The sequence below is a fragment of the Eucalyptus grandis genome, chromosome 7, assembly GCF_016545825.1.
Source record: "Eucalyptus grandis isolate ANBG69807.140 chromosome 7, ASM1654582v1, whole genome shotgun sequence".
Classification (NCBI taxonomy): Eukaryota; Viridiplantae; Streptophyta; class Magnoliopsida; order Myrtales; family Myrtaceae; genus Eucalyptus; species Eucalyptus grandis.
In genome coordinates, this window is record NC_052618.1 from 50,739,223 (window position 1) to 50,766,893 (window position 27,671).

Sequence of the window (27,671 nt, forward strand, 5' to 3'; positions counted from 1 at the left end):
TAACTAACTCAAATAAGAGTTGCTTATGCATAACTAGTTAATAACGTGATTGAAGAAAAGTTGATAATTGCTTTAATTGAGATTAATAATTTCTATAAAAAAAAAGTACTCAAATTTAAAAGTCGATAAGCAGCAAGGCAAATAAAAGTAGTGACTTCCAACCAAAAAAATAACTCGATGGCAACGGAGTAAATTTAAGAGAAAGAAGAATGTAGGAAGCAACTCAAATGAAAATTGGTAACCTAAAACTATTTCAAAATTTATTCAGAGGAAAGCTTGTAACTCACACAAATAAAGGCTGATAGTTCTATACAATAGTTAGTAAATTTAAGTTATTAGAATGTAATTAAAAATTTCTATACGACTTATCAGAAATAAATGAAGTTGGTGATTTCGAATAATCAAATAAATGTCGTCATTCTTTCAAATGAGCTTTGGTAATGCGAAATTTATTGATAACTTAATTTAACAAAAATTAGCATTCACTGGGATTTCTACAAATAGTTATTTACCATTTTCTGCTCAACGATATCAAATTCAAGGCTAAGAATGACGGCCTACCAGGTGAGATGTCAATTTAGAGTAGCAAAAGAGGGAGCATAAATGCTTGCCTTGATCTATCAAATTCACGAAAGGCCATCCTCCTGGTGTGTTTATTCCATGAAAATTCATTGATGTGGATTTTCTTTTTTAAAGATGATGACTTATATTGCTTATAAAAATGAGCGAACGAAAAATGTTATCATTGAAAATGTTAAGCATCAATTTTTTTTTTTTTATGATCAAAATATTTTTTTTTTTTTGACTAATTTTTCTAAAGAATACAAATAATTACCTTTCAAATTTTTTTCTCAAATTATCCAATTTCAGCAAAACAAATGGCCCAGAATGCTCGACCAAGGAAAGAGGTAATTGGTCAGACACAAGCTTTCTTTTCAGCATATATCATTCAATCAGATAGCAAGGGCAAGCATCCCGTGTAGTTTGCTCTTCACGTGTGATTGATCCTGTCTGTTAACTCTTCGCTTAATCATGCCATATATAATTGCATAATGTTAAGTGAACCTAGACTGTACACGTCTCAATTCCGTCCTTTTCCCGCTTTCTATTTGAGGAGGAAGGCAAAAGTCCTAAGCCATCCCCTTCAGAATTCGTCTCCGCCTGACTTTAATTTAAAACATGGAGAACGAGCTTTGGCAAAGAGGGGCCAAAAGTCGTTCACATGCACCAACTAGATCCCGCCAAACCAAAGCCCTCGTGATTCAATACCGCAAAGAACAAAATGTTAAAAACCCCCCCTCTAAAAACTATGCGTGATCTACTGAAAATAGCAAAGCAAGGAGTTCTAATGGCATCAGTACACTTTACACATCAAATCAAACAAATTAACACAAATAAAAGAAACCACGTGTACTTTCTGAATTATTCTTAGGTCACGAGAGTCACGATCGACTGCTTCCACCTCCAAACTGTTCCACAGAAATGGTGATCCATTTATCACGAATTTTTGTAGTGTAGCTCAGATGAAACTCTAAATCGATCGCATACTCACCGATGGGGCATAAGAACATAAATGGCATACGGATACAAAAGGCATGCACAAGGAGTTCCTATCCAGGAACGCGATGCCACCGCCGCCATCTCTGCTATTCCTCTCACTTGCCAATGCGGCAAGTGCTGTTTAGGGTTGGGGGACGCAGTGATGGAGGGCGCCAATTTTTCGCCGGCGGCTGTGTGCCTGGACACGGTGGAGGAGGAAGTTTTCAGATCCAAATCCAGATCCGCGTACTGCGACCAGTGCCGAGTCGTCGACTAGTTCACTCATGAGGCATGGCTTTGCTTTGGTGCGTTTGGTACTTGGTAATGTTTTGGTTGAGCCCCATGAACCAAGTGGCAAGTCAGAAATTGGAGCCGAGAGACCTGAACTTTTGTCCATCGTCGCGTGCTTATTTGGATATCCATGAGTCACAACTCGCGAATATTGGCTACCTCATGCTTTTCAGAATCAATTATACGTGTCAAAGGAGCTTGCGATTTGTCCCTAACAATAGGATAGGCCACTTACGGAGTTCAGGAGCTTCCAATGATTGAAGTCGTCTACAAACCTGGACGACCGAACGGAACCTTGAAAATGAAGTACTTGCATTTTATACTCATCCAAAATGTTGTCGGAATGAAGAAGGGACCCGGGATTCATAGAGGTTATATGAGTTTGATAATGCATGCCACATAATAATAGATCTAGGAATCGGACTCTTAAGGCCTATTTGGTAACACTCTCAAGAACAATTGATTTTGTTCTTCTATTCCATGAAGTAAAAAAAGAACAGAAATGTATTTGGTAATTTTTTTTTTTTGTTTTTGAAAACAAAAATCAGTTTTTAGGTTTCCGGGAATAGATTTGAAATAGAATCAAGAAGTAGAAAAAAGTTGATTCTTGTTCCTGAGAACAATTCCTAAAATCAATTCTAATTATTTTCTTTTCTTTTCTCTTCTCTATTTCATTTTCTTCTTCTTCCTTTTGGCCGGTCACTAGCCTTGCCTAAATCTATCAAGGCCGAGCTCGCCCAGCCACCAGTGAGGCTTAGCCTCGCCAAGTTACCTCTAGCTTAGCGTCACCTAGTAGTGGCCCGGCAAGGACAAGCCTCGCATAGCCATCGGTGAGGTGCGAGACTTGGCCTCACCAAGCCAGGGCAAGGCCGACCTTGCGTCGCTTGGGTGAGGTCGAGTCTCGAGTCTCGCTGGTGGCCTAGCAAGGCTCGCTTGGCCATTGGCAAGGCTTGGCCTTGCCCAAATCTAGCAAGGCCGAGGCTTGCCTCGACCAAGCAAGCCTCCAACGAACTCGTCGATGCGACGGCTACAAAGAAGGAGGAAGAAGAAGAGAAAAGAAAATGAAAAAAAGAATATAATAAAAGTATTAAAAAACTAAAAGAAACAAAAAAAAAAAATTTAAGAATCCTACCAACCGTATTTCTATTCAAGAAATATAAATTTTGGACAGCTATCAAGCGCGTTCTTTTGCTCAGAAATTGTTCTCGGGAATAGAATAAGAAAAAACCATTTATGATAAAAAAATTTGTTTTTAGGAACAAAATCGTTACTGCACGCGTTCTTAATGACATACTTTTGCTTTTTCCTTTCCAGTGTACTTTTCTTGGGCTCAATTCAACAAATATTTTATGATGCATAATATTGAATGACCCTAAGTAAAATTGACTGATCTTGATAGGATTAAGTGAGTTGGCTCGGATCTAAGGTCTTTTAGTATTTGATTATTAAATCTCCAATCCTGTCTGAATTGAGTTGACTCCATAGCAACATATACGTACACACTATATATAATAAATTCTTCTCTTGCTTCCTTGTTTTTGGTGTAGGCAATGGTGGATTGTCAATGAGAAACTGTCTGGATAGTTCTTGCATAGGGTCGGAAGCAATACACAGAAATTCGTGATTGGAAAAATCATTAACTTAGAAAGTATTTTTTTCATAATAAACCACTTATATCACCAACAAAAACAAAGGAATGAAGAATATTGTCATCCTCAATAAAAATATATAGGCATGAATTGTTGTTGATAATAAGGGTGTATTTGATAATCATTTTGTTTTTGAGAATAATTTTTGATTATAAATGATTCTCTCTGATTATGTTCTTGGGAACAATTTCTAACTATTTTAAGGCATTTGGTTACAGTCCAAAATTTATATTCTTGGAATAGAATTGTGTTTGGTATCCTTCTTAAAATTTATAATCCAAATAATTTTGTTTTAATTTTTTATAATTTTATTACTTTTTTCTTCTTTTCTTTCTCTCCTTATTCTTCAAGTTTTGGCCAATCTTTGGCCTCGGATGATCGGCGATTGGTCGATGAGGGCCAACGACCTTGCAAAAGTGTTGCCGACCCTCGGTGAGGCTGCGCCTTGTCAGCCGAGCAGCCTCGCCCAGCCGCCAATGGGGCTCGACGTAGTAGTGGCCCCGCGAGGTCAAGCCCTATTGGCGGCTGCCTAGGCAAGCTTGGCCTTATTAGATCTGGGCGAGGTCGAGCCTCATCTAGCCAGGCGAGGTTGGTCGGTGGCTGGGGGAGGCCTGCTCGCCTAGCCAGATTTGGCGATGTCGAGCCTTGCCGATGCCTAGGCGAGCCTTTGACGAGCTTGCCGAACCTTGCTCTGGCTTGGTGAGCCTCCAACTTGCTCGTCGGACCTCACCCAACTGGTCGTTGGTGACTGGAGGCAGTGGGCGGTGATGGTTGACGGCGGCAGCAATGGAAGAAGAAGAGAGAAGGAAGGAAAGAGAACAAGAGGAAAAGAAAAGAGAAAAAATGGGTTGGCTTGATTTTGGAATTGTTCGCGGGAATAAATAATTAACTTTTTTTAACTTATTGATTATGTTCCAAATCTTTTCCCCAAAACAAATTTGTTCCTAAAAACAATTTTTTTTTTTACCAAATTGATATCTATTTCAAATATATTTCCGAGAACAAAATAACATAATCAAATACTATTTGACAAGTTGCCAAACAAGCCCTAAATATATTTTGTGCCGACCAATTTCTTAAGCAATAAAAAATAATTATTTTAAGCAAAATGTGCATTCAATTTCAGCGAAACAAACGGATTAAGTACGCCCAATGTAGGCAAATAAAGAGGTAACTGGTCAATCCATAAGCTTTCATTTCTGCATACATAATTCAATCAGCATTTAGAAATTCGTGATTGAAAGTATCCTCTGTAGTTTCCTTGCAACATGTGATGTGTTCTTTGTGAAATAAACAAGCACCTTGAGTCGACCGCCTTCTCAAGTAAACACAGTCTACTTATGGTTCATGCATGAGGTTAGGCACTAGTTTTTTGTCATTGAATGATACGAGAAGCAAATCTAGGCAGAATCCATACTAAAAGATTGATTCTAAAGTTCCAAGACAAAATTTAAGGTACGGGTGATCGGTTTCAACGTAGAAACTTGCCTAGTTAAGGTTGTTTTCCGATCAGTTCCTAGTATGTGGAATTGGGAATTGACTGGTTCTTGTTTTTTAGTGACATTGCTTGGATTGAGAATCATTAATAAAGAAATCTTCACGCTCAAAGACAATAACTATATGCCGACTCAAGAAACGTTTAGAACATCATCTCAAGTTCAATGAGTGTGCCTCCCTCGCTTTTCAATCACTCCACCCGTTGAAATTCTCTTATTTCTCCAAATCTATAGCCGATTAGGGAACTCCAATCCTCCCCACTTTCTCATTTTAGCCTCGAGTTCAGCACTTGGACTCCACCCAACTCCGAGTCAGCGCTTGATCACCTCACCGCTCGGACTCCGCCGAGCGTTCGTGCATGGGAAGGACGAGATGATGCAAATCTCACTTCTTGTCGGTTCTACCAGCTCGGTCTGTCGGTCCAATTTGGCGCAAAGTAGCAAGGACCGATTCTTGTGAGAACCACCTAGGATTAGCCGGTTCGATTCAATTTACGAGTCGAATTAGGACCCGTGCTCACTCCTAGTTTAAGGGTTTGAGTCCATATTGTCATTCCTAGCTTCATAGTGAGCCCGTCCTTTAGCGGAAAACAGTAGTCTCTCCTTTATGTCCGTCAATGCTTTCCACAGATGGTCCTTCAATCTCGATCAAATTCAGTTCGTCCATAAATGGCATGCAAAAATTAAGTATGCACAAGGTTTTGGCCGATAGAATACATATACAAATGAATGAAACACAAGAAATTCGACCGAAAAAAAACACAAGAAAAAAGAAGTGTTAACTTTTGAATGTGCGCGGTAAAGACTGTAATGCCAAAGAAAGTAGAGAAGTGGCAAATCGAACGTTAACCTAAGAGGATTGGACTCGTGTCTGTCATCATTTGCTTATATGGAGTGCTACAGGTCATGGTTCGCGGATATCGGCCACCTCAAAGCTTTCAAGAATCATTCATACACGCCACGGCAGATTACGATTAGTCCTTTGTGAATGGATAGGCCACTTATGGAGTTTCGGAAGCTTTCGATTATCATGGAAGTCATCTGCAAACTCATGCCGACTGAAACGGCACCTCGAAAATTATCTTACTCGACCTTCATGCTCTTCCAAATGTTTGCGAATCGGGAAAATGAACTCGGGGATTCATTAAGGTAATATGAGAGCTTCGTAACGCAGGCCACATTATAATGATTCAAGTCATTGGACTCTTTCTTCTCGCACGCATAACAGCACTCACTGCAAACAGATTGAGCCTTTGACTTTTTTGGACCCGGTCCTTAGGCCCGAGCATCATTATTTGGGCAGGGCAAAATCGAATGGATTTGGGTCCAAGCTGGGCCGAAATAGACCAAGCCCAACTTGGAAAAAAAAAAAAAATCAAACTTCGGTGCATCAAATTCCAAACTCTAGCATGCAATTATCAAATATCCAACGGAAGACAAACTATCTCGATAAGATCGGAAGAAGTCGGCTAGAAGCTAAGCTGAAGATCATGGATTCATTTCTTTTGATAAAGCTACTTGTAATTTGCATCTCCGATTGCTCGATAATTTCCGCGAGAACATTTTGTAAGCTAATCAATGCATTAGACTGCATTTCTATATTCTTGTTCCGCTTTCCTACCCAAAAGGGAAGAAGCAAGGGAACCATTTTTTCTCTTATAATTTACTCACATAATTACATTATTGCTCTTCAAACTATTTTTTTCTCTAAAATTAGGTCCAAAAAGGGAAAATAGAAAAAAAAAAAAAAAAATTCCCCAGGAAAAACCCCCACAAAACCCCCACATTCAGAATTCAGCCAAATTTCAACTCCACTTTCTCAAATCCATCCTTTGTCGATCTCTCTCCTCTCGCTCGTTCTTCGATCTGATGGCCACACGGCGCGCCGTCCACCGCGCGGCCGCCGCCGCCTCCGTCGATTCCCTCCGCCGCTTCTGCTCCTCCACGGCCCCCGCCGCCGCCGCCGCCACTCGCCACCGGCAACCGCCGCAGGACCACGAGTTCCTGTCCCCGAGCCCGTACGTCGGGAGCTGGGAGACGCCGAAGGATCCGAAGGAGGCCGAGGCGAAACTGGTGGGGCTGAGGAGGGAGTACGCGAAGCAGGTGAAGGAGCTGAGGAAGGAGTACATCAGGGAGGTGGAGCTGATGAGGCTGGAGCAGCAGCGGAAGGACGAGGCCAAGAGGGAGGCGATTAGGGTTGCGAGGGAGGAGCGGAACAAGGTGAAGGCCGCCGAGGCGAAGGTCAGGGCCGAGGAGAGGATGGTCGCCGAGGAAGAGTTTCGGCAGATGCTCGTGAGTCCTCTCTCTCTCTCGGTTCTCTATAGGTTGCATGGCTTATGAAACTGTTTAGCTTGATGCTTTGTTCATCGAGGTGCTCGACTGAGTACATCATGTATAGCATGGTGTGTGATTTGCAAATGCTGAATGCGGGAAAGTGCTCTCTGCCACTTGGCAATGGAAAATGGAGAAAATGATATCCTTGTTGTGATTACTAGCTCAGAAACTGATCTTTTGTCGACTAGTTTCATATATGTTTTTGTGATCTTGGAGAGAAAGGATTCAAAACTTGCTAGAAGCGGGGACTCAGAAGAAAAACATGTGATAGGAGGAATTGAATGATTTTTCGGAATATACTGTATAGTGGCTCTTGGAGAGTATGAACTGCTAACATTTGACCAAAGCCCAGTACTTGGATGAACAGATTTTCAAGAAAACTAGGTGTCAATGTAAGTGGAAAAACAAGATTAACTTTTTGTAACAAGCAAAGAAGTGCAAAGACAGTAGTGCTAATAAAGGCTTTGTCTTCTTTTCTTCCTAGTCAGTGGCATTTACAGACCATGGATTATTATCAGTCGCCGGCAGTCTATAATTTGAGCGGGCTGTCTTGATTTAGCTTATCAATCCTCTTTCTCTAATGTAGAAATATTTAGATTTTAAAGTGATTCAAATGTTCCTTTGCTTTTGAAGTATTAAAATAACCTTTTGGAGCTAAACGCATAAGCAAAGCTGAGAAGTTGCAGTCACCCTGCCTTTTTAGGAAGTCTTATGTCTCCATAAACATTTTGGCCGGGCAGGCAAAGCTTTTAAGTTATGAAGGCAAAGGCTCCTGTCAATAGCTTACCGGAAAAGGCATATTATGAATAGGGAAATGCAGTTCTATCCCCCTAGGCATAATTTTTTTTATGCAATGATGAGTTGGGGCTTTGATTCTTATGTTCTGTGAGTTTGTTGGCACAGTGAATGTTGGCACCTTACCCCGTTGCTTCTTTCAGTATCTTACAGGTCAGACTAGATAGAATTTCTGACTCTTGAGCTCACACAAACGGCTTGACACATAAGAGTTCAACCTAAAATAGGGAGTGCTCTTCTTGACTGTTTAATTCCCAGATTAAATTTTGTTCATAAGTTGCTGCAAAACCTTTTCTGCTAGTGCATTTGTTTTAGTTATAGAAATAGGGAAAAAAAAAATACCAATCTTCTGCTCTAGTAGGGGACATTAGATTCTTCAGACATTTAATCCAAAGTCCAATCTTTGATTGGCAACCTTTGTATGATTGAAGAAGGCAGCTTCCTTCCTTCAAGCGCATTATGTTCTCTTGTTGCAAGTACCAACATGCATCGGACATCAAGCTCATTGTGTTTTTTCAACAGATTCCTGTTTAGCATGTATTACTTTGGATCTTATCCTAGTATTAGTTCAGAGCTGTGTGGGGCCAATCCCACCATCATGGCAAGGAGAAATGACAATGACAACATGAGTATTTCTTGGGACAGTGATAACATGGTCATAAGGTACATGAATGAGGCTTTAAGAAATGTTGCTGAACTTGCAGTTGACCGTAGTGTCGGGTAACAAGCCGTAGTGTTGGGTAACAAGGGTATGTTTTTTTGTTTGAACTGTGTCATGACACTTCATTCACCACATTAGACTATGCATTAGTGAACTGTGGAAACAAAAAACCTATTATACTAAAACGTTCATCAAAGTAGCTTCTCAGTTATGGTAGTTTAGTTTAGGACATGACAGTGCTTCTTCTTTTTGTACTTCTCAAGAAGTTTTGCCATGGTTGAGCTCTTTCTCCCACACGATCTTTCTGTTGCTTGTGAAGTTGTAGTGCAGTTAATAATGTGCTTGTTTTTTTTTTTTTTCGTAAGAATCAAATCTCTTTCCTTTCTTCCTTGTTTTTTCCCTTTTGGTAGAAACTTAGATCATGATGTCCGTTTCGAAATGACTTGAATACAGATGAAAGAAAGGACCGAGAAACTCGAGAACTGGAGGATGAAAGAGAAATCGAGGGAAGATAAGAAAAAAGAGGCCCGTGAGCTGTTGCGCCGGAAAAGCTCTGTGTGGGTTGATGAAGCTGAATTAGAGAAGAAAGTACTGGAAGCTATAGTTGATACAACCACCCTCTGAATCAAATCCCTCTGCATAGGTCTGCTACTACTTCATGGTAGACATACTGTGATGTTGAATCAAAATAACCTGCTCATTCATATAGACAGTCTCTTTAGTTGGGAGCATTTTAGTTTCAAGGGTTAGCTGAGGTTTTAGCCAAGTCTTGTGTTCCCTTTTAAGTTTAGAAACTTTTTCTGGCTGAGTTAGTCGACAAGTTTTGGAGTTGGTGCAATCTGCATATCATCATTCCTCATCCTGCTCATATATTATCCTTCATCATGAAATCTTTTGGGTCTGTGCTTCAATACATATTCTGAGAATGTTACGTTCAATGTGTTGTCTCACAAAACATGTAAAATGGAGAGAAATTGAGAACACTTTGCATGGCATGAACTCCGGGAACGAAAAATCATCAATTCTTTTCGTGGCGGAGTCGGTGGCCTCGAGAATCTTGGATGGTTGAATTTCAGTGAAAGAATATCTACTATGGATTAGACTATATTCAACCGAAGAAACAATGGGTTTGGCTAGTTTGAAAATAATTTTCTAGATTAGCATAACGTTTTGAAGGAATATGTATTTTTGGGTATCAAAGAATTAATAACTGCACGGAGGAATTAATCATTTTTGATTTGCTGAAAGTGAACTCAACGATCGGGCACCACCAGACATGGACCAAATTATGGAAATGAAACAATGCATTGCATCGATAGAGTTGCACTTGAAGCCCTCCAAATGGGTAAAAGCCAAAGAACAATTGCAACGAAACTCGATTGACCGCGGTGAGTACATTTAAGTCACTTTTCGATTGACCGCGGTGAGTACATTTAGGTCACTTTTAGCACCGTGCCAATCTGTCAAATCACCTTGGAATTCAATTTAATTCTTGGTTCACGACGTGGACATCAAGTAAGATCTTGGTTCTCATCTTAGAACTATTGATTCCACACAAAGCATGAAAAACATAAGGATCTTGGTTCTTATCTTAGAACTACCGATTCTACACGAAACATAAAAAACATTGAAGTTAGTAAATCATTATCTGTTTCAATTAATCATAAATCACATCTTAATCCTACATCAATTTCTTAATATACCTCTCCCTCTCTCTCTCCACACTCATTAGTCTCTTAGGCTCCATTTCGTAATGTTTTTTTTTTCTTTTATCCTAATTTCTATTATTTTATTTTTTAAAAAAAAAAAAGAATAGAAACTCGTTTGATAACGTTAACTAATTTTTCTATTCACCAGAATTTTAAAAAAAAAGTGGTTAGAAATAAATTTGAAAGAGAAACAAGAAGTAAGAAAAATAACTTCTTATTTTCGAGAACAATTTCTAAAAGTAAGTTATTTTTTCTTTTCTTCTTCCTTGCCGCTCATCACCCTCCATCGCCGTTGCCCCCCGCCATCGCCACTACCCGTTGCCATCGCCCCATCGCCATCACCACTGCCTACTGTCACTGTTTGTTGCCGTCATCCCCTGCCTGGTTAATAGCATGGAAGAATAAGAAGAGGAAAAAAAGAAAGAAATATTAAAAATTAGTAAAAGATTAAAAGAAATCTACGTCACAAAAAAAAATTATAGATCGTATCAAATGCATTCTCCTTTTTTTTTCTCTTCATTTCGAGAATAAAAATTTTATGCAGTCACCAAACGTGTTCTTTTACTTAAAAATTATTTTGGAGAATAGAAATAGAAAAAAATTATTTTCCGTAACATAAACATTACTAAATAGACCTTTACATTCTCGATTCTAATGTCTTTATCTATCCATTGATGCATCGTTATTGCCTTTTGGCCTTGCGACATTGATTTTGAGTGTCATCTTCGTGTTGTAAAAAAGCAACAAATATCACATTTTTTTAGCTATTAGAAGACAAGTGATGATCCTTTTCCTATTCGTTTAAGTCATTCCATGATTCAATTATGTGGTTTGAAAGAATCATTTGTGCCTTTTGTTCTTCAGTCAGAAGGTAGGAAAATCTGTCGCATGACCACTTTTTCTAAAATTACAGAACCAAAATTCAAAAAAAAAAAAGAAAAAGAAAAAGAAGAAGAGAAAATAATAAAGAAATTCAACTGACCATACTGCACTTTACTCTGGAGTATTGAGAACGTTTTAACCTGCTACCGGTCCTTCCGGTGGCAACTTCTAAAGCCCCCCAACCTGCTCCACCTTCTATTCGCAGTCTCAAATCCTACTCTTCCATTGCAGCTCCCGACCTCTATCAGCCTTTCTTGCCTAAATCCCCTTTGTTCTTCTTCGAGCCGTGGGAGATTTCTTCGAGTCGCGTTGCAGTTCGCTCCTTTTGGGGCGTTCCCGAGCCCTGATCATGTCAAGTTCCTCGCTTTCGCTGGTGAGGTGCGGACCCTTCGCTCTGATTTTGCTTTGTTATTGCTCGATTCGTGCCGTCGTTTCTCTTTTGGGTATGGCTTGATTGCCCTTCCGGTGGGGGCTATGATCATTCGATGCTAATCTTTATCAAACTGTTCGAGACGAACTTGATTCGCGCAGTTATTACCCGCCGGTTGCTGTTGAATTCGACTGAGAATCTGCCTGGCCGTGCTTTTGATCTCGTCTGGTTCTAGATGCATCGCTCTGAATCGCTAAACTTTAGTGTATGTTTTAGATTGAAGAGGTTGAAATCGCCGGGTCGTCTTTAGGCGTTGCCGTGGCTTGCTGTTTTGAAAATTAGAGCTAAGCTAAGCTCCGCCATGTTGTAGGACATTTTTCATCCTAGTTTCGATTGCGGTGTCGCTAATTACAGTTTTCATCGCCTGCTTAGTACGTGGTGAAAAGTATGGATCCATGTTAAGGTTACGTTTTGTCTACTGAGGGAGATAACTTTCGCAGTTTTTTCTATGAGCTAGCCCATGTTATGTACCTGTTGTAAGGGAGCTTGTATCTTTCCATGTTAAGTGGCGTAATCTAGAAAAAAATTTCAGGGACATAATGCTAGTTTTAAAAATTCGAATTGCTAGATGGATCCGATCACTAACTAAAGTGGAGGTATCAGGTGATCTATTGCATCGTAAATGTTTGTGTGCAAGCAGTGTGTCTCTGAATGCCAAGCAACTCTTTCAAAAGCACTTGGGTTTTGTTGATATCCGAGTAAAGAAAGGACAGGGTTTTTTGGATGTTTAGATGCCAGAATCAGATTATTTATAACCTAATGCTTGTTTTTCTCATCTCCTTTTAGATGTCATTGTTGAAATGTCTGGCAGAGGATCTTGGATGTTGTTTTTCAGTTTCAAGGTTCAGCCTGGCGTCACTTTCAGGTGTGAAGTTATCCTGCAGAGTTTCCTAAACCTACAATTTGATAGCTGAATCCTCTGGGTCTCGGAGGACTACATTCAAGACAGTAACTTGACACGCCCTGTTTGATCAAATAATGGCAGATATACTTGGTTACACAGCTTGCAGACAGTTGTCCCAATTGCTCTTGTCGATCATCTTCTTTCATGGGTCTGAGTATGTCCTTGCAGTTGCCTTTCATGGAAGATCGAATGTAACTCTTAAATCTCTCCTGATCAGCCGAAATTATCTTCTTGCAATGTTCTTTTCGCTGGTGGAGTATCTTCTTGAAATTTCTTTATTTCCGGCTTTGAAAGAATGCTGGTGGATCAGCAATTTCGGCTTAGCCATGATTGTAGTTGGGGAAATCATTAGGAAGATAGCAATTATAACTGCTGGGCGGGCATTCACGCATTTGATCAAAATCTATCATGAGGATCATCACAAGCTGATAACTCACGGAATCTATCGGTTTATTCGTCATCCTGGATATTGTGGATTTTTCATCTGGTCAGTCGGGAGTCAGATAATGCTGTGCAATCCCGTGTCAACAATTGTGTTTGCAGTAGTCGTTTGGCACTTCTTCTCGACAAGGATACCATACGAAGAATATTTCCTAAGACAATTCTTCGGGCGAGAGTATGAGGAATATGCCCAAACTGTCCCTTCAGGGGTCCCATTTGTGAATTGAATTCTACATCTCAACGTCTCAGGAAAGAGTCGCATCCTAAATTCAGTCAATATTGTCTGATGGCCCTATACAGCTGCTTGGATTGGATTGGACAATGTTGAGGCTTCTATTTGTGAGATGAAACTCTTTGAGCGCTCCAACTACAGATTGGATATTTATCAGTTGTGAAGCACAATTTTACAAATTATGAAATCATCTTCGTTCTGCATGTATATATCGGGAATTTTTGTGCAGACTTGACAAATTGCTACACAAAGGCTTATCATGCTTGTCCTTAGTTCTCCTATGTTATGGTTGTGGTGCATGTACAACATGCTTTGTGTTGACTTATCAAAATGGTTTTTCTGCACGACTGACCTTTTCAACCCCTGCCCGAAGGTAGGATGGTGGAGAGTACATGTTCCAAGTTCCAAAATTGAATCTTCTGTTCAAGATTTTGTTTCTGTCCAATGATGTTAGTTGACTCGACAATATTGCGAAGTTGTTTTTTTGGTTTTCTCTTGGTTTTCTTGCTTATCTGGTGGAAGTCGCGACTCTGTGGCAAGAGTATCATGTTTGACCTACTAATCACTTAATCGGGTTCTAAAATTTGCTGTCAAGGTGTTATTTCAAGTTTCCAGCTGTTGTTGTCATTCATTTGGAAGATTAATGTGATGCCATTTTACACTGTTTGTTAGCACGCTATTCTGGGTGTTTATATATAGGACACGGCTCAGGATGAACAACTAGCCAATAGGCATGTGCTAGTGGCTTTGTGAATTACACGTTGAACTGTTTGATTTGTTTCCTGGCCTAAAGTAGCAAACATTCCATTGTTCATTGAATTTAAACTTTTGTCTCTGGCATGCACTCAGGGCACACTACTCTGTATGGATACAATTATCTAGGCTAGCAAACTTTATCATAGTTGAAGGGCAAACTTGATTCACCAGATCCATAGGTAAGCGCAGCATATCATTCTGGATTATGAAGATGAAAATTGACAATAACACAAGTCTAAACACCCTCTACCAAAAGAAAATCGGTCATGTAGATAACGATTTTTCGTGGTATACTTGACGAAGAGCAAAATACTTGTGGATGAGCTTGTCGTGGGGTGGCCAACAATCTTTGATTACTGGAGCATCTGGGAACTCCTCTAACCATGCATTTAGAAGTGGGAACCTCTCCCCATCAACCACTTTGAAGCTGCATATCTCCTCAAAGAAGAGTAAGAAAGGGATGTTACGTCTGCATCCAAATCTTAAGCAAACATGTCATCAAACTTTACGTCAGTTTAGTTTCTAGTGTACACTATTTTGGTGACTAGTTTCGAATAGACTTCTCGAACCTTATATGATCAAATTATATGTGTAGCATCGTCTTGGACTTCTGTTAAATGCTGTATGGCACATGATCAATTCCCTTGTCATCGCCAAATCTGGCTTAAAATCACGCCATGGCCCTTGCGTAAGGATCTTGCGGGAGAAGCGGGTGTTGCTTCCATGTCTCGTCGAGGTACTCGAGAATTATCAGACTTTGAGATCGGTCTTCCGTTGTGGAGAAGCACCAGTACATTCTTATAAACTGGGTTATACCGAAGAAGAAAGTCACTTTTATTGGAGATATCTTCCAGGACGGATTCGTACTTAATGCCCTTGAGCTGCAACGCCCAAACGACCCTCAAAGCAAATGCGCTTGACCATGTCTCGAATAGTTTCACTTCCTCTATAGATCATAGGATTCGCATCAACCTTCAGGGACACTGTTACACAGCAAGCCTTCTTGTACTCGAGTCATCTTGGACAGATGCTTATTCTTCGTCCTACCTGGTCGTGCAAAGATTCTCCTCTTGTCCGGATTGTCTGCACGGAAACCACATGGACGTCTTGCTTTTGTCCTTATACGACTGTCTTCCAGGATTCCTTGATATTAAGATTAATGTAACCTTGCGTTTATCGAGAAATGTTGCAGAGAGATCATAATTTATGAACTTGAATACCCATTTGTACTCGAGTACTCGGATGGATTGACAGAGGCGAAAGAGGCCAAATTTCAAAGAAGACCCACAAATTTTTCACCAGGGTGATAAAAATTCCACCACTTTTCAAATTACCCAAAATATATACCCATGAACTTTCATTCGAGGGACAAAAATACCCGCTGAATGTTCCGTCCATGCAGGCTAATGTGGCATGTGGCGTGGCTAATGTAATATTTGACTTTTCAAAGGAGTGGTCAGACCTAGGGGATGTAAAGGAACCAGAATTGTCCAGATTGTCTGGAACCGGATTGGACCACCCAAAAACCGATGGTTCCTTAAAGGAACTAGTCTAGTTCTTAGTTCTAATAAATTGGAACTAATAGGTACCGATCCGGTTCCCCATTTGGGGTGTGGAACCACCCATTCAGACTAGACCAATATGATATATAATATTATTTAATTTTTAATATAAAAAATGAAAAATCCTAAATCCATAAGCTACTTACTAGTTTTTATATTACATAACTGTTTGCTTTTGCCCACTTATAAGAAGTATGGCGAGTGTGCTCTCTTACTCACACACTTTCTAATATATTAATATTGTTGATTTATTAGCTTTACCCGAGAGTGTCTTTGGTGAGATGATTGTGTTATGTAATTTTTTATTATATATTATAGTGCTAACATGTGAAGCTTAGTAGGACCGATTTTATGGAACCACTAGGAATCGTACAAGTTCGGCGGTTTAGTTTCCGAGTGGATTCATAAAATCAACGAGCGTTTCTCAATTTTAATTTTTTGGAACTAGTCTTTAGTAGGTGGTTCCTGAATTTAGGATCCAACCTGCTCACCCCAAATGAGGCCCACTTTTGTTTTAAAAAAAAGGGAAGAAAAATGAAATAAAAGGTTGAAAAGTCAAAAAGAGGAGGAAAAGAGATAAAGTGGGTGCTCAGCTCTTTTAAAAGAGCCCGAAGCAGATAGGGAGAAAGAGAGAAAAGAAGAGAGAGAGAGAGAGAGAAAGAAAAAGAAGAAGAAGGAGGAGGAAGAAGAAGAGGAAGGGGGTTTGGTGGGTGCACGCTGTATATGCCTCGCCAAGTTGACTTGACTATGTAACGTAATACCCGGTAAGCGCTTGCACCTTTCGTTCGTTCAATCGAAGTAGTTTCGGATTTGGGGCTTGAAATTTGAAATTATGTGGGATTCGAGCCATGAAGTCCAATTTTTGAATCGTTGAGCTACGTATATATATGAAAATGATAATTTAGGGTGTTGTGGAACCATAGTATTTTATAGAACTTGATTTGAACTTACGGTTTGCCGAAACAAAATTTCAAAGTTTCCCGCGTGTAATGAATTGTGCGCATCCAGCAAATTTGAGGCCGTATTTCGTGGGTTTTCGGCTTGATTTTTGGAGGATCAAGTTAGGATTCTAGTAGTACGTTGAAATGACTTTCTATTGACTATAAGTAAGTTTAGAATGGGGTGGTGGAGAAAGTTATGGTGTGACCAAATTTTGTGCTCCAGATTTGCGTTGCAAATGACTTAAATAATCGCTTTAGGTACGTGATTTGTTGGTGCATAGGAGTTGTTTTGTTAAATTTTAGTGCAATATAGTTGTTTCGTAGTTGAAGTGGTGTGTTATTCAATTTTAGCATTGTTTCTTGTTTATTTGTTAGGACTATGAGTTTACTCATATGAGTAATGTTTATTGGTTGGTCATAGGCGATGAGATAAGTGATATTATATTTTCTTTGAATTTGTAAAACTCATGTTCTGAAAATGCTACGGATTATATATAGTATAAATTACAAAATACGGCCCAAAGTTACTGGATGCGCACTGTTTATTAAGCGTGGGAAATTTCAAAATTTTGTTTTGGGCAAACTGTAAGCTCAAATCAAGTTTCATAAAATCCTACGGCTCCATAGCACTCTAAACTATCATTTTTGTATATATACGATGACTAAAAAATCAGGCTTCGTAGCTCAAATCTCATATAATTCCAAATTTCAACCCATAAATCCAAAACTACTCGATTAGACGAGCAAGAGGTACAAGCACTTACCGAGCGTTGCGTTATGTAGTCAAGAAAAGAGAATTTTTGTTGCACAAAGCGGGATCGAGTATTCACTACCTCTTGGTTATATGAGAACGGTTTGAGAAACATATTATGAAATGTGTCATGACAGTTTACATATATGCAATTATTTTGCAACTGGTTTATGAAAATGTTTATAAATGATTTGAGAAATGATTGAGAATTGGCGGATGACTATGTTGTGAAAAGTTATTTACTTGGTTTATGGGATTGATTCATGGATTGGATTTTGGTATTGGATGATGGTTGTTTATGCTTAATATGACTGTGAACTTGGTGAGGGGTTAAGGGGTATGCATACCGGTTTAGGACATCCTTTTGGGCTGATCCAGGTGAGGGGTCAAGGGGTATGCGTACTGGTTTAGGACATCCTTTTGGGCTGATCCAGCTACTTTGTAGGTAGAGACTTTGTCAATGTGGAATTTTGATTACTTGATCATCGAGCATTGTGTAGTGACTATGGTTGGTATTAAACAAAAGATTGGTCGATGGATGAACCATTGATGTAGTTATTGATAGACATTAATCAATGGAATTGACAATTGATATTTGAATCGTGATGATGGATTTAAATGTATATTTCTGACTTGTTGAACGACTTGTACTTGATTTGCTAATGTATATTTAATGAGTTGGATTATGAGTTTTTGGTAGTGCTCTATACTTGTGTGTGTGTGTGTGTGTGTATATATGCATAATAACTTAGAAGAGATATGTACTATTCATTGAGCTTATTGTTGCTTACCCTCCATTTTCATAACCTTTTAAAAGTTCTTTGGTTAGCCACTAGTAGAGTGAGAGTGCTATCAATGGCGACCTTTGGAAGTAGACATTGGATACGGTTTGAAGTTGTGTTTTTCGAGTGGAAAGACGGCCGTGTCATCCCTATTCTTAATAGTTTCGGGGTGTGATAACTAATGGCCCTAGCGTGTGACAAAGGCACGTCGATTAAAGGAAAAGGACGGCATGGACACCTCGGCAAAAACTAGCGGTCTTTGCGGAAAAGCACCAGTACCTTCTTATGAACGAGGTTATTCTGTAGAAGAAGGTCGCTTTTGTCGGAGAGATCTTCTAGGACGGAGTCTTAGTGAATGCCCTTGAGATGCAGTGCCTAAACGATCCTCAAAGCGATTGGTTTGATCATATGTTTCACTTCAGCCTTTCAAGGGACCCTTCAACAAACAAGCCTTCTTGTACTTCAAGTTATCTTATTCTTCGTCTTACCTGGCCTTGCGAAGATTCTTTTTTTTTTTTTCCTGGTTGTCTGCATGGGAATCACATGGATGTCTCCATCTACCCCAGCCGGACAAAACAGACGTTAATCTTTGATACATTTATGATGGGAGAATCCGGCATTCGAATCAACTCGCTTGTTCCAATTCTGATAGGTGTACCTGACATGCGATTTCCACTAGCTTTGTTTTCTTATGATCATCTTTCTGGATGCCTTGATATAAGATCAAGGTTACCTCGAGTCTATCAAGAAATGCTGCAGAGAGAGCATAATTGATGAACTTGAAGACCCATTTTGTACTCATATGCTTGGATGGATAGACAGAGCGGAGAAAGGCCGAAATACAGGTAAAGCCCACAAACTTTTATCAGCATGAAAAGTTCAGTTTTCTCTTGGTTTTCTTGCTTATTCCTACAGAACTATGTGTCAAGGTTATCGTGTTGGACCTATGGATCACTAAATCAAGTTCCATAATTTGCTCTGTTGAAGTGTTATTTCAATTTTCAAGCTACTGTCGTCACCCGTCACCTCTCAGAAAGTTCAGTGTGATGCCATTTTACACTATTTAGTCAGCACGCTATTCTGTATGTTTATACATGACAGCTCAGGATGAACAATAAGCCAGTAGCCATGTGCTAGTGGCTTCGTAAGATACACGTTGAACGTTCAACTGTTTCTTGCCCTAAACGAGCAATTATTCCACTGTTCACTGAATTCAAACCAATATTGTTTCTAGTATGCCCTCAGGTAAAACTATTATATTTACAGAAACATAACATCCAGGATAGCAAACTCTTTCACAGTTAAAGGGAAACTGATTTAAAAGATCAGTAAGCAAGCACAGCTTATCGTTCTGGATTATGAAGATGAAAATTGACTGCAGCAGGAGTCTTAACACCCTTCAACAAAAGAAAATAGGTCAAGTCGATGACGATTTCGTGTGATGCAGTTGACGAAGTGCAATAAACTTGGGGATGAGCTTGTCATGGGGTGGCCAACAATCTTTGATTGCTGGAGTATCTGAGAACTCCTTTAACCATGCACATAACAGTGGAAACCTCTCATAATCGACCACTTTGAGGCTGCATATCTCCTCAAAGACCCTAATTAGATTGGCCAGCCATCCAAGTGCGATGTCCAGATATCCGATGTTGTCTCCGCTGAAGAATTTTTTTCCCTCTAAGTACTTCTTCCAGCTTTTGCAGGTGCTCACTGGCCTCTGCAAGAGCTGCCTCTTGCTCTTTGCCTTCACTTAAAAAAGCAGTCCATGTTGATTGCATAACCTGCAAAACAACAAACGGATTATCAAATAGATACGCCATTGGGTGCTCTGTTTCCATTCAAATCTTAAAGAAACATGTGATAAGAATTTGGGTCAGTTTAGTTTCGAATATGCATTATTTCACTGAGTAGTTTCTAATAGACTTTTCAAGCTCATATGATGGATACTGTGTGTAATATTGTCTCTGACATCTCTATAACCACATAATCTAATGAAGTCAATGGACAACTCTTTCTTGCGATGAACATATGTCCATGTGCATGGTGCATGAGAGAAACAAACGCTAAACAACGTCTGATCAATTACCTTGTCGTCGCCGAATTTGGCCCAGAATCGCGCCATGGTCCTTGCGTAAGGATCCCGTGGGAGAAGCGGGTGTTGCTTCCATGTCTCGTCGATGTACTCGAGAATTATCAGGGACTCTGAGATCGGTCTTCCATTGTGGAGAAGCACCGGCACCTTCTTATAAACCGGATTATACCGACGAACAAGGTCGCTTTTCTCGGAGACATCTTCCAGGACAGATTCGTATTGAATGCCCTTGAGCTGCAGTGCCCAAACGACCCTCAAGGCATAAGGGCTCGACCATGTCCTGAACAGTTTCACCTCCTCTGCCATATGGCTGATCTGATCAAATGATCCACTTCAACCTTGGAAGTGACCCTTCAAAAAAACAAGCCTTCTTACACTTGACTCATCTTTGACAGAAGCTTATTCTTGGTCTTACCTGGGCTTGCGGCGATTCTCTTTATATCCTGATTGTCTGCATGGGGACCAAATGCATGCCTAGCACCATCTTTCCGGATGCCCTGACATTAGATTAATGTGATCTTGAGTTTATCGAGAAATGTTGCAGAAAGATCATAATTTTTGAACTTGAAGACCCGTTTTGTACTCATTACTTGCATGAATTGATAGAGACGAAAAAGGCCGTATTCCACCCAAAAAAAAAAAAAAAAATCCACAAATTTTCAGCTGAGTGATAAAATTCCACGGCTTATCGAATGAGCCGAAGTATTCGTAAACTTTTAGTCGAGGGACAAAAATATTCACCATTGATTTTTCAGTCCATGTAAACTAATGTGACCTTTGACGTGGCTAACGAGGCTAATGTGTTAAAAAAAGGCACATCAGTAAAAGCAAAAAGACAATACGGACGATTCAGCAAAATCCACACCTCATCGTTTCCAATTCATCTGGATTATGACTCATTCGCTTCGCATTTCAGGAGAAAAGAGAGGCAGGGTTTCGGCCCTTGTGATCTAGACTTATCTTCTTCACCCTTCAATGTGATGATTTTTATGCTCCATGTGGATCGTTTGAAAAGTCCGGTTTTTTTTTTTTTTTTTTTTTTTGGGAAGCTGGCTGACCGAAAAAAATGGGGAAAAAAGGGAGTACAAAGATTTTTTTGCAGCGAAACGTTGGCCGCTCCATTCCCTTTCCCAATAGCTCAAAGCAATCATAATGGTCAGGTTTTCAAATGGAATCGAGGGTCATTACTGGATGAGCAGTGCTGATCCCCTTTTTGGTTTTGTAAAAATAACAGTGATTCGAGAGACATGGTTTGATAAACATTTCTAGAAAGATTGTGCTTACTACTCTGTGAATTTGATTTAAAAGATATATTCCAAAAAGATTTGAAAGAGAATTTTGATGAACTAACTTGTGAAAGATGATATGTTTTGATTTGTTAAACCAATTTATGGTACGGATTCTAGATTGATTTTGTGTAAAGAATTGATTGTGGAAGGCTTTATGTTTGGATTGTGAAACCCATTATGGCACAAACTAGTTATGGACTAAGTGTTATATAATGACGTGAGTCTCATGGGAGTTACATCTAAAGCCTTAAGTTGGAATTTGAGTATTATGAAATTGATTATTGATGTGTGATTTGAAATTGATCAATAGAATGGACTGCTGATTTGTGATTTGAGATTAATTAATGGACTTGACTGTTGATATTTAATTTGTGATTATGAATTGAAAGAGTCCTCAAGTTTAAAGTTTTGTGGATAGATATAACCCACTTTTGGTAGTGTCTGTTTACTAAATACAATATTTAATAATAGTGAGTATTTTTGAATTGTGTAAAGCTTTGTTGAAAAGATAAAACACATCTTTGACCTCGTGCATGTGTTATTATTATGGATTTGATTTATATAAGTTTCGCGTAAAAATGTATAGTGATTACTAGATCTGCTTAGAGTAGATGTACTATAGGTTGCTAACCCATTCCTTTTAAATCTTTTCAAGCTCCTCGCATCCAATAGTACTAGAGCACTTGCGATAGGGAATTTTGGGAATTGGCTTTTGGTATGGTTTGAGAGAGTTGTATATATGTTTGAAATGACATTTGTTGACTTTAGTTGAGTTAAAATTGTAAATATTCTTTTGATGGATTATAAAAACTCTGATATTATTGGTTGTGTTTGAGGCTGTGTCGTTGGGAGGAAGAATGACCGTGTCATTCCCCTGTTCTTGATGGATTCGGGGTGCGACATTTGTGAAGTGAGTTCTACATCTCAAGGTTTCGGGAGGAGAGTGTAGCATCTTAGATTCATTTAATATTGTCCGGTGGAGGTCTCTGTGTAGCATCTCAAGGTTTCGGGAGGAGAGTGAGTTCTACATTTGTGAATTTTGGATTGGATCGGACAATATTGAGGCTTCTGTTTTGTTTGATGAAATCTGCGAGCCCTCCGGCTACAAATTGGACTATTTATCGGTTGTAAAGCATAATTTTACAGTAAGTGAAATCATGTTTGCTGAGCATCTTTGTTCTGAAAATTTTTCTGCAGACTTGACAACATGCTGCATGAGGCTTACAGTGCTTGCCCATAGTTCTCTCTTTTGTTATGGTTGTGCTGCATTTCCGACATGCTCTGTATAGACTTATCAAAATGATTTCTCCGAATAGTTGACCTTTCCACCCTTCGATGGTGGAATGGTGGAGTGGTACTTTCTGAGTTTCAGAATTAAATCTTCTCTTTCAAGATTTAGTTGCTGTTCAATGATGTCAGTTCACTCTACAAAATTTGCATGTTTTGTCTTGGTTTTCTTAGTCGGAGGAATTATGAACAATGTGGCAAGGTTATCATGTTCAACCTACTAATCACTAAATCAAGTTCCATAATTCACTTTTGAGGCATCATTTCGATTTTCAAGTTATCGTCGTCACTTCTTCTTTCCTTTTCTCTTTTTTTTGTTTTGGTCGAAAGTCATCACTTCTTGGAAAGCTTAATGTGATGCCATTTTACTTTTTGTCAGTACACTATATTATGTGTTTGTATATATGACAGCTCAGGATAAACAAGTAGCCGGTAGCCATGTTCCAGCGGCTTTGAGAATTACACTTTGAACTGTTAGATCGTTTCCTCTCCAAGCCAGCAAATGTTCCTTTGTTCACTGAATTGGAACCAGATTTGTCTCCAGCATACACTAAGGGCAAACTACTTTGCGTATCATCTCCGAACTATTTCATAGTTGAAGGGAAAACTGATTCAAAAAATCATCAAGCAAGCACAGCATATCATTCTCGAAAATGAAGATGAAATTTGACAGCAACGTGACTCTTAACACCCTCCAACAAAAGAAAATTGGTCAAGTTGATGATGATTTCATGCGATACACTTGACGACGAGCAATGAACCTGGGAATGAGCTTGTCATGGGGTGGCCAACAATCTTTGATCAATGGAACATCTGAGAACTCCATCCATGCAAGTAGAAGTGGAAACCTCTCACCATCCACCAGTTTGAGGCTAGATATCTCCTCAAAGACAGTAATTAGATTGGCCAACCATCCAAGTGCTATGTCTAGATATCCAATGTTGTCTCCGCCAAAGAATTTCTTCCCATTAAGCTCTCCTTCCAGCTTCTGCAGGTTCTCACTTGCCTCTGCAAGAGCTGCTTCTTGCTCTTTGCCTTCACTTATGAAAGCAGTCCATAATGATGGTAGAACCTGCCCCACAAGCCAACATGTAATCACAATTTAGGTCAGTTGAGTTCCGAATATACATTATTTTGATGAGTTTTATCCAAAAGAATTTTCGATGCTCATATAATCAATACTATTTCTAACCTAGTCTCTAACTTACTTAAGAGAAACGAATGCTAAACAGCACATGTCAATTACCTTGTCGTCACCAAATTTGGCCCAGAATCGCGCCCTGGCCCTTGCGTAAGGATCCTGTGGGAGGAGCGGGTCTTGCTTCCATGTCTCCTCGATGTACTCGAGAATTATCAGGGACTCTGAAATTGATCGTCCGTTGTGGAGAAGCACTGGTACCTTCTTATAAACCGGGTTATACTGAAGAAGGAGGTCGCTTTTTTCGGAGAGATCTTCCAGGACAGATTCGTATTGAATGCCCTTGAGCCGCAGTGCCCAATCGACCCTCAAAGCAAATGGGCTCGACAGTGTCTTGAACAGTTTCACCTCCTCTGCCATATCGTTGCTTTGATCATATGATTCCCTCAACCTTTGAAGAGACCCTTTAATAAAACAAGCCTTCTTGTACTTAGTCATTTTTGACAGAACAGATGCTTATTCTGTCTTACCTGGTCTTGCGAGGATTCTCCTTTTGTCCTGTCTCTGGTAGCTTTGCTTTTTTATGACTATCTTTCTGAATGCGTATTAGATTAATGTGACCTTGAATTTAAGTTGCAGAGAGATCGAACTATAGAAGCTTGCAGACCCATTTTATACTCTTTTACTTGGATGGGTTGACAGAGCCGAAAAAGGCAAATTCCAAAAAAAAAAAAAAAGACACAAACCCACAAATTTTCACCGGACTGATAAAAATTTGCCTACTTTTCATATGACCTCAATAAAATGTGCACCAATAAATGTTTAGTCCATACTTGCTAATGTGAGCAATTATATCAATTTAATCATAAACCTTTTAATAACGACCAATGTAGTTCTTCTTGCTACATAGTTGAAAGGAAAATTGATTAAAAATATCAATAAGTAAGCATAGAATATCATTCTGGAATATGAAGATGAAAATTGACAAGTGTTAACACCCTCCCACAAAAAGAAATAGGTCAAGTCGATGATGATTTTGCGTCATGCGCCTGACGACGAGCAATGAACTTGGCGATGAGCATGTCACGGGGTGGCCAACAATCTTTGATTACTGGAGCATCCGAGAACTCCTTTAACCATGCGCATAGAAGTGGAAACCTCTCAACATCAAGCACTCTGAGGCTGGATACTTCCTCAAAGACCCCTAGATTGGCTAACCATCCAAGTGCGATGTCCAGATATCCGATGTTGTCTCCGCCGAAGAATTTCTTCCCTTTAAGCTCTTCTTCCAGCTTCTGCAGGTGCTCACTTGCCTCTGCAAGAGCTGCTTCTTGCTCTTTGCCTTCACTTTTAAAAGCAGCATATATTGATGGCAGAACCTGCAAAATCCTCCCCCCAAAAAAAAAAAAAAAAAAAAACAACTGACAGATTATCAAAGAGATATGCCATTTCGGTGTTCTTTTTTCTTTTTTAATTCTTGAAGAATCATGAAATCGCATTTAGGTCAGTTTAGTTTCAAATAACATTATTCTGGTAAGTGGTTTTGAACAGAATTCTTGAAGCTCCACTGATGAATACACTCTGTAGCATTGTCTCTGACTTCTCTAAAGACTAAAACCACATAATCTAATGAAGTCAATAGACACGACTCTTTCTTCCGATCAACGTTTACCCTTATGCGTGGTGCATAAGAGAAACGAATGTAAATTACCTTGTCATCACCGAATTTGGCCCAGAATCGCGCCATGGCCCTTGCATAAGGATCCTGTGGGAGAAGCGGGTATTGCTTCCATGTCTCATCGACGTACTCAAGAATTATGAGGGACTCTGAGATGGGTCTTCCGTTGTGGAGGAGCACCGGTACCTTCTTATAGACCGGGTTATACTGAAGAAGAAGGTTGCTTTTGTTGGAGAGATCTTCCAGGACGGATTCGTACTGAATGCCCTTGAGCTGCAGCGCCCAAGCGACCCTCAAAGGAAACGGGCTCGACCATGTCTTGAACAACTTCACCTCCTCTGCCATATTGTTGGTTTGGTCATATGATTCACTTCAACCTCCTTTTAACAAAACCAAGCCGTCTTGTACTTTGACTCATTTCGACGTCTTACCTGGTCTTGCCAAGATTCTTTCTTTCCTCAATGCCTGCATGGGAACCACATGGATGTCTTGACATACCCCCAGCCGGACGGAACAGACATCGATCTTAAAATATATTCATCATGGAGAAGCTGGCGTTCGTTGGCTCCGACTCTGATAGGTGCACCCGACATGGCATTTCCGCTAGCTTTGTTTTCTCATGACTGTCATTCCGGTTGCCCCGATGTTAGATCAGAGTGACTTTTGAGTTTTATCGTGAAGTGTTGCAGAGACCGGATCATACTTTATGAACTTGAAAACCCATTCTGTACTCATTCACTTGGGCGGATGACCCAAGGCCGAATTCCAACAAGAAAATCCACAAGCTTTCACCGTCGTGAAAAAGATCACCCCACTTCTCAAATGGCTCACTTTATTACTCGCAGAATAAAAAGACCCACTGTTAAATTTTCCGTTCTAATGTGACACACGTTGCAAAAAGACGATGCCGCCACGCCAGCAAAAACCAGACGAACGTCCTTTCTCTGGAACGTCGTCATTTCTGATTCCTCTCAATTCGAGGTTGACGTGCTTCACGTCTCAGGTGGGAAGAAAGAGAAGGGGTTTCGACCCTTTGTGATCTAGACTCTCCTGCTTCATGCTTTAAATTTGTGATTATCTTTGTTGAGAAGGGCACCGCCTCTCTCTCTCTGGATTTTTCCAGATTACGCTCTCTCTCTCTCTCTTGAGTTCTCCGGATCTCTCTCCACTTCTCCGGACTTTTCTCTAGATAATTCTTCAGCTTCAGCCGCAATTGTTGACCAACTTGTAATAAAATATTACTTGTAGAATAGTGTAGAAGGCCAGCAAAGCCACCGACTTTGCCTCCTATAAATAGGGGCTCTTGCCCCTTGAGTGTGTCTTGCACGAGAGAGTTGAGAGGTAGGGGTGATAGGGGTCTTGTGTGAAAAGTGTCAGGAGTGTGTGATGTGAGTGGAGTACGTGAGTGTGTGACTGGGTGGAGTAGGTGACGTGAAGTATAGAGAAATAGAGAGTAAGTGGGTGTGTGCAAGAATTGTGTTTGTGTGAGGTGTGAGAGGTGTATGAGAGTGGTGTGTGTAAAGAGTTTGCAATATTGCTTATATAAAATAAAGTGATTATTTTACTTGCACATCCACTTGATTTCTCAACAAGTGGTATCAGAGCAGGTCGTCGAAGGCCGTGCGAAGACAGTGGTCGGGGACGATTGTAAGTGAGCAAGGCGGTCAGCCAAGGAGCGAAGAAGCAAAGGACGTCGGAGTTCTACCAGTGCACAATCTGGGATTGTGAAGTCGGTTGGTCCGGGACCAGGCTTACTTGGTATAGTGCGGGGCATTATACTCAAGTCACCATGGTGGATTTCTCGAGTCCGGTGAACGGGATGGAGAAGCTTAATGACTTTAATTATAATAATTGGAGTACCCGCATGCGGTATTATTTGCTTGGACAAAATTTATGGGATATTGTTGGCGGCAACAACACCACACCACCCACAAATGATGGTGATTTAAGAAAGTGGAACGTCAAGTCAGGTAAGGCTCTTTACGTTCTTGCCGTGACTGTTGATGATGAATTATTGCAACACATAAAGAGT

At 40.0% G+C, this 27,671-nt stretch overlaps 4 protein-coding genes, 1 long non-coding RNA gene and 1 pseudogene across 6 annotated transcripts; 3 read left to right on the plus strand and 3 right to left on the minus strand.

Moving 5' to 3' along the window:
* Positions 1–6,765: 6,765 nt before the first annotated feature.
* On the plus strand, positions 6,766–9,715 carry LOC104454026 (troponin I). The gene is made up of 2 exons (XM_010068728.3): positions 6,766–7,267; positions 9,219–9,715. The coding sequence occupies exons 1-2, from the start codon at positions 6,845–6,847 to the stop codon at positions 9,387–9,389; spliced, it is 594 nt and encodes a 197-aa protein (XP_010067030.2). The 5' UTR covers positions 6,766–6,844; the 3' UTR covers positions 9,390–9,715.
* Positions 9,716–11,517: 1,802 nt separating this feature from the next.
* On the plus strand, positions 11,518–13,951 carry LOC104454027 (protein-S-isoprenylcysteine O-methyltransferase A). 2 transcript variants are annotated; one of them, XM_010068730.3, is made up of 3 exons: positions 11,518–11,734; positions 12,573–12,651; positions 12,772–13,951. In XM_010068730.3, exons 2-3 carry the CDS (start codon positions 12,573–12,575, stop codon positions 13,356–13,358), a joined length of 666 nt encoding a protein of 221 aa, XP_010067032.1. In that variant the 5' UTR covers positions 11,518–11,734; the 3' UTR covers positions 13,359–13,951. The 2 variants fall into 2 exon arrangements, with proteins under 2 accessions (XP_010067032.1, XP_010067031.1); XM_010068729.3 differs by having other exon boundaries at positions 11,539–11,729.
* Positions 13,952–16,305: 2,354 nt separating this feature from the next.
* Positions 16,306–19,134, plus strand: LOC120295261. Its single transcript, XR_005552620.1, has 2 exons — positions 16,306–16,445; positions 18,878–19,134. It is a non-coding gene; the product is annotated as an uncharacterized LOC120295261 (long non-coding RNA).
* A 438-nt stretch (positions 19,135–19,572) lies between these two features.
* Positions 19,573–20,553, minus strand: LOC104455772 (annotated as a pseudogene).
* Positions 20,554–23,496: 2,943 nt separating this feature from the next.
* LOC104454029 (probable glutathione S-transferase) lies at positions 23,497–24,522 on the minus strand. The gene is made up of 2 exons (XM_010068731.3): positions 24,070–24,522; positions 23,497–23,895 (listed from the first exon to the last, which is right to left on the minus strand). Exons 1-2 carry the CDS (start codon positions 24,457–24,459, stop codon positions 23,536–23,538), a joined length of 750 nt encoding a protein of 249 aa, XP_010067033.3. The 5' UTR covers positions 24,460–24,522; the 3' UTR covers positions 23,497–23,535.
* Positions 24,523–24,796: 274 nt separating this feature from the next.
* Positions 24,797–26,701, minus strand: LOC104454030 (glutathione transferase GST 23). The gene is made up of 3 exons (XM_010068732.3): positions 26,071–26,701; positions 25,673–25,977; positions 24,797–25,340 (listed from the first exon to the last, which is right to left on the minus strand). Exons 1-3 carry the CDS (start codon positions 26,108–26,110, stop codon positions 24,981–24,983), a joined length of 705 nt encoding a protein of 234 aa, XP_010067034.2. The 5' UTR covers positions 26,111–26,701; the 3' UTR covers positions 24,797–24,980.
* Between the last annotated feature and the right edge of the window lie 970 nt (positions 26,702–27,671).

What these genes read in the sequence shown, in the direction of transcription:
- LOC104454026 (XM_010068728.3), top strand. Translation starts at nt 6,845, where the DNA reads ATGGCCACACGGCGCGCCGTCCACCGCGCGGCCGCCGCCGCCTCCGTC. An exon ending in AAGAGTTTCGGCAGATGCTC is followed by an intron (nt 7,268 to 9,218) that starts GTGAGTCCTCTC and finishes ACTTGAATACAG; the next exon opens with ATGAAAGAAAGGACCGAGAA.
- LOC104454027 (XM_010068729.3), top strand. Translation starts at nt 11,706, where the DNA reads ATGTCAAGTTCCTCGCTTTCGCTG. An exon ending in CAAGTTCCTCGCTTTCGCTG is followed by an intron (nt 11,730 to 12,572) that starts GTGAGGTGCGGA and finishes ATCTCCTTTTAG; the next exon opens with ATGTCATTGTTGAAATGTCT. An exon ending in CAGCCTGGCGTCACTTTCAG is followed by an intron (nt 12,652 to 12,771) that starts GTGTGAAGTTAT and finishes AAATAATGGCAG; the next exon opens with ATATACTTGGTTACACAGCT.
- LOC104454029 (XM_010068731.3), bottom strand. Translation starts at nt 24,459, where the DNA reads ATGACTAAGTACAAGAAGGCTTGTTTTATTAAAGGGTCTCTTCAAAGG. An exon ending in CCAAATTTGGTGACGACAAG is followed by an intron (nt 23,896 to 24,069) that starts GTAATTGACATG and finishes CTTGTGGGGCAG; the next exon opens with GTTCTACCATCATTATGGAC.
- LOC104454030 (XM_010068732.3), bottom strand. Translation starts at nt 26,110, where the DNA reads ATGCAGGCATTGAGGAAAGAAAGAATCTTGGCAAGACCAG. An exon ending in AAGAATCTTGGCAAGACCAG is followed by an intron (nt 25,978 to 26,070) that starts GTAAGACGTCGA and finishes ACAATATGGCAG; the next exon opens with AGGAGGTGAAGTTGTTCAAG. An exon ending in CCAAATTCGGTGATGACAAG is followed by an intron (nt 25,341 to 25,672) that starts GTAATTTACATT and finishes AGGATTTTGCAG; the next exon opens with GTTCTGCCATCAATATATGC.